Below are 8,350 nucleotides of genomic sequence, written 5' to 3'. Positions count from 1 at the left end.
CGCAACAGGTCGGTTCCGGTTATTTTTGGGTCCCCCCTCATATATCATCGATACCAAAATCAGTAGTTAATTACAATAAACTTAATACCATTATTCTCACATCATTTTCAGATTAACGTCAAAACTATAATACATCTATACCACAGGCCTCCAAGCAGTTTATTACATGTATACAAGTCTGAATATACCATTATGTCTGTGAGAATATAACAAAATTGCAACAACCTGACTTGATGATATAGAATATCACATAAAGAGTTTTAACCTTATTTTATATCATAACTTTCGTTTGAATAAATTTGTACTTCATTGTTGCTACGATTTGTCGGTGTGAAAACTCCACAGTTTCCACGTATTCGTTGTCGTGGAAGTGTCCGTTCCAATTGTAGCAGTTGTCGCGGTGATGGACGTGAGGTAATGCGTCACAATACCATGTATTTTATAATGTATTATCAAGTGTCCAGCTTTACCATTGTAATTGCAGTTCAGTGGTGTGTGAATGTGGTAGTCATGTGTTTGCCTGATGATGGCTTTAATAGCGAAACATGTAGCCAAGCTAATTTTAGCCTTGTCTTATATATTGTTGTGTTGTGATGGACTGTAGTAAAGAAATTGTATGTAATAACACAACAGGATGCACGAAATAAAAATTATATATAAAATGCTTTTTCGCTTGTTTCTAGCAGCGCGTCCAACATAAATAAAAAAGTACAGGTACTTTAATTGCTGCTTTTTTGTGATGTCAGGTAAACAGAAACAGTAATGTAATGTGTATGTGCTTACAGGTTTCTTTGTATAACCATGTGACCTCCAGCAGCACATCCAAACCGTTGCCACCATCACTGAAGCAATTCTCTTTAGACCAGCTAACACCTGAGTCACAGTGCTTCATGTCCTTTGCACTGGATAACGCATCTTTGTACATATGCATGTGGTCAAGTGGGAATGTCAGTACCGTTGAACTGAGCAGTCATTTTCGCTGTGATATCATTGATTATGCATATCTTACACAACAGTGTGCAGTTGAGCCCTTTCAAGCTAAAATACAACTGACAGTGGGTGATACAACTGCTATTAGCTGTGTTACAAAACCCATAGCTGTGAGATTTGGACCTGCAATTGGACACACATTGGCAGTATCAGCACAACTCTGGGCTCAAGCTTTCCGTAATTATGAATGGGATGTAGACACACCTGCACCCAGTGCTGAATTCCAGGTAAACTTAATTTCTCTTGTGTGATCCTTCAACATGTGAAGCATTGTTGCAGTAAATATGAAGGAATAGCCCACTACTTACCCTTGTCTCCTGGAGGGTAAAGCATCCAGTGAATGAAGCTAACCATTTACCTCCATCCAATGCTGAGTTTAAGAATGCATGAAGTTATACCTCCACTCCCTTGCATGTCTTTATGGCATGGAGCCTAAATTAACGCTTCACAGACCGGCGATTTAAATATTTAAATCACCCTGGGGACTGGCATTTTTAAACCTATTACCATAACTTATGCACTGTTCACTTTAAAAATTAATATAAAACCTCCTAATTAATTTTATGAACTAAAATTTTTGGAGAACACTTACCAATGCTCCTAGAAGTGCTTGAGAGTGTGATATTTCTGGAAACATTCCCCTTTATGAAGTGGCATTACACAGAACGTGCACATGTAGACAGTCATACTCCTTTTGTTGTGTACTGTGCAAACACAACATCGTCTAGAAGGCTGCTTCCCCTTGGCATGTTCACTCTTCACAATTTTCACGAGGGTATGTTTCCGCATATCACCTGAGAGTCGCCCAGGGGGGTCAAAATGAGGCCTGCGTGGGGTGGGAGTAGACGGCCCCGGTCATACTAAGACTGTGTCTGCCGCCACCATGTGGTCTGTAGCTCAAGCTTTTGCCACATTCAGCAGAAATGCCTTGTATTTCAATTTTGAATGAGGGTTTAGATTTTTGAAAACCAAAAATGAGTTGAAAATGGGATAATTTATAAGCCACAAGGCAACTTTCTTTGTTCACTTTACTGTTTTCTGAGGAAGAGAATAATAGACCAAATATTGATTGGCTCTATCAACTCCCTTTATGAACATATTATACTCAGAAATACAAATAGGCTTCTTTACTTGTCCATGTGTCCTTTGAACATCAACCACGCTCTAACGGCTCATTGTTTGCTGAAAATGGGAATTTCTAAAAATGGATCTGTTGACCAATACTCTTTTAGATTATCCCTCTTTGTATGCCCTATTAGAATGATTACTGCAAAAAAAAAATATTTCTGCTGAAGTGACATCCACCCACTTCAACACCTTATTTTTGTCATACTCTTCACGGTGTTGGAGATAGTATCTGTTAGTGTCCTGACATAACATGTCAAAGAAACTATCTCCAAAAAACGGTTCTGCTACTTCAGACGCTTGTATTGGGTCCGATGGAATTTGTTTCACCCCTGGATTTCCAGTAAACTGTCCCAAAGTAGACGTTTTGCCTGCTTTTCCCCATGTGGCTGTCCCCTCAATGTTACTACCTGCACTTTCATCGGAGCTACTTTCACTTGTATTGTCTGTGGCCACAATTTTTTGTTCGCCCCTGCCACACTCACTATCAGATTGTGAGTCGCTGTCACTAGCAGACTCACAAGGGACGTCAGATAGCTCATTGGAGAACAAGTCAGATATGTTCTCTGAGAAAATTTTTGGACCTCAACATCTTCCGACCTTGATCCATTTTGCACTAGTAACTTCCTGCCTTGTGCATGCAGCTGGAAGATGAACAAAGGCATTTTCTTTTGGAGTGGGAAAGGAAAACAGTTTCGTCATAAACAGCAGGGTCATGTTACTGACTGCGAAGCAAACATTCAAGAGGTCTGTCACACACCCGGCATGCGTCTGCCTGGCGCCAGTGCAAGGTATAATGTGTTTCAACATAACGTGTCCTAAAATCATAATAACATGCCACCAGTCTGCCACGTTTAAAAGCGCTGGGCATAAAAATATGCCACCGGTCTGCAAAGTGTTGATTAAACACAGGAACACATTTACCTTTATTGAAACACATTATAACTATAGGCTTTATCTTCTGTTTTACAGAGATAAATATTATGTTAGGTTATGTTTTATGTTATGTGTTAAACAAATAATGTGGAAAGTGGGACCCCCAGTTATGTTTCTTTATTTAATGGTCCCTCATTCAACATTCAATTTTAGTGATTCCAAGTTAATAATCTGAGTGTTAAATTTTATCCATTTAGAATAGTACTCAGTTTAATGTTCACTGATCCCCAAAGAGACCTTAAATGGGAGTTTCACTGTATTTGAAAATAACACTGCCATCATATTTGATATAATATATCAAAATAGCAAGACGTATACTCTTCAACAGATGTCACTGGAAGGTTGGGAGAAGACAGAGATGCTTTCAAACACTAAGATTTATAATGTACATAGAACGTTTTTGAGTGTTTAGGCTGGAATAGAATTAAAAAGAATGTGTTAAGTCCTATGGGAATATCTGAATTGTTGCAATTTCAGTTATATAGTGACCAGAATAATTCGCTTTGCTTGCTTGAACATAGCATCACTACCATCATCGCAATGCAGTATTAGTCAAAGCTGGAACGGCAGTGAAAGCCCAGAGATTTCAGTGCAAAAATAACTTAAAATTCCTTCATCAGATCTTTCTTACATCATCTTACATCAGAGCAGTGAATATTGTCTTTCTTTTTCAAACAGTTTTGAATAGTTCAGAGTGAAAATGCCATTTACAAAAGTTCATCTGTTTGGGAACAGTTTTGAGAACTGTAATTGCCAAGTTTAGTATTGTTATATGCCTCTCTTAGTGTAAATATATTTGTGAATATTTCTTAGGCTTCTGTTGGGATTTTTTTTTTGATTAATGTACTCTATTTTACCAGGTCTTCCTTGAAAACTTTGTAGTAACTCAGATGATAAAGAAATTACTGGCTTTCATAGAACATGAAGGTTTATCATACCAAACCATGTGAATTATGCCCATTTCCTCAGATTTAATGTTATCCTCCTTATAAACAATGCCCTTCAAGTTTTCCAACCAAAATTGTGTATTCATTTCTTATTTGCATCATATATGCTGTATGTTCTACCCATTTCATCTATTTTGGTTTAGTCATCCAACATTATCAGTTAAACAGTAAAATTTATTAAGTGCTTCATTTTTATTTTTATTGAATTTATATCAAAATATATTGCTCCCCGTCATGGCTTCCGAGCACGCCTCTGTTTTAATCATTATAATTATCTTTCATTATAATAATTACCAGTACCATTATATCAGTATCTATCTTTCAAGCCCATGGCATCACTTCTCAGAAGATTGTGACCTTCGGTAATCTTTCTGGTTTATTAGTACATAAAACTGATCATACACCAACACATTAATTTGAAATCGCTATGAGTACAAGTAATGAAAGTGGAATTAAATTCCAAACCAGACTAACACCTTTCTGAATTTGTATATGAGTAGCATTGTAGAAGGTGTTGTGCTTATTTCTAGGTCATTGTGAGTCGATACGTCATCTGCAATGACACGACACATCCAATAAGATTTGGACAAGCACTGACGGATGAAGACATACTTCTGGGTAGCCGTCAGTGTCATTTTTACTCTTGGCGTACTCACAGAGTCAAAGAGGTGCTACGAGTAGGAGTGGAGGAAGGTGCTTGGGTGTGGTCTCAGCCGTTTTCCATTGATGTGGATGGCTTACAGCTCTGTAGTTTAGCAGACTGTTGTATGCAAGATGTTAGTATTGTTGTGAAGGTGTCGTCATTGTCATTCACTCAGAAGCAGGTATGTGTCAGTATCGAGGACATCTTACTTATTGCAGATTTAATTTTGTTTCTTCATTGTTTTCATGTTCTATCGTAACACTATATAATTTCATTTTTGTTTAATAAAAATCAGCACACACTTTATATTTAAGTCAGGTAGGTTTATAATGCTAAGGTTCATACCATCATAGTATGATAGTAACCAAGTAATTGGAAGCATAAATATTGAAGGTGACAGATGTGATAGATTGATGATATGGAAGAGGATCCCTTGAGACACAAGTGTCATTGTAGATTGTATTAAAAAAGGTAAAACTGTCCCTGTAACAGGCTGTGGAGGCCCATGGGTTTGTGAGAATTTGAGGCTCCCACATTTTCTAGAGTCAGCCTTACATGCCAGCCACTCATTACCCCCCAGGAAGCTTCCTGGCGCTCATTTCTGTTAGAGGCTGAGTTGACCCTAGGCCCATAGTGCGGCTGGAAGATTTAGATCAATTGAAAAATCCAGTGACTTCATCAGGATTGGAACCTGCACCCTTCCAGCTTGTAACATAGTGGATCAGCCAGCTGTGCAATCAGATGCCCTTGTAGTTTGTATAAACAGTGAAAAACACTGAAAATGACAAATTTCCTGCTAAAACATTTTTGTTACATTTATTGCGTGTGCGTGTTTGTGTGGTTTTTGTTTCTTTTTTCTTTTGCATATCATCATGTCACTAGCATGAACCATAAGAAATGCAGCCTTTGGCCAGCTGTTAGTGTTGTCATTCTGCACATCATGCATGTACAGATTTATTGTTTGTACTTGTTGATGGATGTTCAGAATGCATATCACATTCAGTGTACACTCATACCAGTATAAAATGACAGGATCACTCAAACACTTGTTCTCAGCTGGTTACTGCATCTCCACATGTTATTAATCTAAATAAATAGTAAAAACGGAGAAGTTCTTATGATGTTCCTAAGTGTCTGTGTTGAGGACAAAGACAGTTTTCTCTAATACCACACAGGTAACCCTGTCAGGCCAGTTGGTTGTCACAAATCTCCTGGCAGAGCACCTAGAGTGCCATATTTTACCCTTGGTAGATGAGGCTTGTGGGTCTCAAGGTGAAGAAGGACAGAGCCTTATTGCTGTGGGCAAGAGCACCCCTCCATCAGTGCTTTTGGATGCAAATAGAAAAGTGGCAATGAGAATTAGATTTCATGGACTGGACAGCGTTTGGTCTGGAGACATTCCCTTGCAAGAAAAATCCAGATCTGGACAGCCCTGGCTTGTTAAGGTCCCTCTTCATGACAGGTAAAGTAAACATATCACCACATTTGTACAGCATGCAACCAGCATAGGATATCATGTCACTGGTGACTTAAGTTTTATAAATGTAAATCTATATTTAGAACCTCCAGATAGCAAATCTCAGATATCAGTAAAATAAATTACATTACTCTTATGTTCAGTATGTGGAGATATTAAAATAAGAAAGCTGGAAGCTTTCTTACTCTATAAAATTAATTCCTATAAAAATAGTCCAGAAACTCAGGTCCCCTGAATCTCTTGTGTATAAAAAAGAGGATCTGTCTGCCCATCCATCCATTTCATTTATTTTCTCAGCATTTCCACACCATTGCATATATCTAGCCCAAATTTCACATAATGATAGAATATTTGGTCAGTTGCAAAGCAACTTACTCCCCACTTCTTTCTCTATAAGAAAGACACTAGGATCACGAGAACAGTGGGATCATCCATTGTTACTACCATTTTTCCCTAACTCTGCACTGTAGAAAAGTGGTAGACAAGATGTTCATCTTGGAGAGAACCCAATAAAATTGTTAATTCTGCTGCCACATACATGTGGTTCAAGTCCAAGGCACCTTATTCCCCCATTATGTCCTCTATAAGAAAAGCACAGGGACTGTGATAATATGAATCTTATTCCTTCCTTAACACTTCAGCTACTATATATTATGATGTTAGTAAGGAAAGCTGCCATTTTCCAAGTGAAGAAGAGATATTTTGCTAGTTTATTTTTGTGAAGGAAGACAAGACCCAAATCAAATTATGACCTTCTGCCACAACAGCATGGCATTATACACCTTTATGTGGGATATGAGCTGAACTATACAAATATATGGAAGGAAGCAAAATGTCATCCAAAGATGAAAAGCACACTAGTGATTTTGTTGTATAAACAACGTTTATTACCCAACAAAAATTCTTGTACTCAGTAAACTATGAATAATTTAAATATATTTATTATTGCACACACAGAAAGTTGTCATAATCAATAAAGAATTCACTACACTGTATAGTAGACTGTGCATTTAGAACCGAAGCTTTCTGAAATATTCACTGATGAATAATTCCCTACCTCCTACTATATGATATGACAACCTTTATGGCAAATTGCACTGTGAGTTCTTGATGCAGAATCTTTGAACTTTACTTCACAGTCTTAATATGAGAGAAGTATGAGGTGACATTTGAATAATTTGTAACATGACCTCAACTTATGTCTTGGTTTAGAAATGTAATTTTAACATCCTGACTTGACTCTCTGACATAGAGTCCCAGACTATATCAATATCAGTAACACACTGTGTTTGAAATGTTACTACAGTTGAGCATATTGCCATTCCAAAATCTGAAGGTATACAGTAAACCACTATGATAAGTTGTGTTTGTTTCATAATAGGGGCCAGTTTCTGAGTGTGTGGTGTCGTGTGATATGCCAGCATATTGGGCAAGGTGTGAAAATCCTTGCCATGTTGTGCCCCCTATATATGATCCGCTCATATCTACCTGTTCCAGCAAAAGTCCTTATAGACACGCCTGGCCTCAAGGTTCATCTCGAGGTATGGTTTCTTATGTAAATTTCTGCAGTTGCTTTGTGTTAAGTGGTGGCTGTTTCCATTTCTGAATTCTCAAATGATAATATTATCTTCCATTATTCTTACTTAATTCCTTCCTCTGTTCCATACGTAATTACTAGCCTGATAATTTTATTTACCTTCCTTACCTGGTAAGTGTAATGTTTTCTCAATTCAGACTGTCTGCAGATAGAGGTTTGGGGAGAATATTTGAATCAACAGAGAAATGCAGAAAATTTTGTAATTGTATTTGTATTCTTCACCACATATTATTAGCATTATCAGGTTGGACAGGATGAGCACACACAGTTGAGATGAAAAATATATACACAGTTTTAGTTGGTAAACTTGAAAGCATGAAGTTACGTGGAAGGCAGAATGACTGTACAAAGGGGGACCCAAAAATAACCGGAACTGACCTGTTGCGCGCGCATGCTTTGTAGTTACGAGTTGTGCTGCTAGGTGGTGTTAGCTGGGGGTCTCCCGCGACTGTTAGTGAGCTGGCGTCAGTCTGAGTTAAGTGGTTTGTCTGCGGTGCTCTGTTGTGTGCGTTCCTGTTTCAACCCTTTGGCGATTAGTGAGATGGCCGACCAGAAGGAACAAAGAGTGTGCGTGAAATTTTGCTTTCTGTTAGGGAAAACTGCAGCCGAGACTGTTGGGATGCTTCGGCAAGCCT

The 8,350-nt window shown here is 38.1% G+C and overlaps 1 protein-coding gene across 1 annotated transcript in view; it reads left to right on the top strand.

Annotated features, from left to right (window-relative positions):
- Positions 1–785: 785 nt before the first annotated feature.
- LOC111871296 (vacuolar protein sorting-associated protein 13B) overlaps positions 786–8,350 on the top strand; it is a gene marked incomplete at its 5' end in the record, with an annotated part of 17,436 nt that continues 9,871 nt past the window's right edge. Inside the window, 4 exons of the mRNA XM_023864299.1 lie at positions 786–1,217; positions 4,529–4,822; positions 5,817–6,103; positions 7,500–7,659. Coding sequence (XP_023720067.1) covers positions 786–1,217; positions 4,529–4,822; positions 5,817–6,103; positions 7,500–7,659 — 1,173 coding nt within the window. The remainder of the gene's footprint in view (positions 1,218–4,528; positions 4,823–5,816; positions 6,104–7,499; positions 7,660–8,350) is intronic.

This window comes from Cryptotermes secundus, unplaced genomic scaffold (genome assembly GCF_002891405.2).
Source record: "Cryptotermes secundus unplaced genomic scaffold, Csec_1.0 scaffold825, whole genome shotgun sequence".
NCBI classification, from domain to species: Eukaryota; Metazoa; Arthropoda; class Insecta; order Blattodea; family Kalotermitidae; genus Cryptotermes; species Cryptotermes secundus.
Note: the sequence above shows the minus strand (reverse complement) of the source record. Positions and strands in the feature narration are given on the sequence as shown.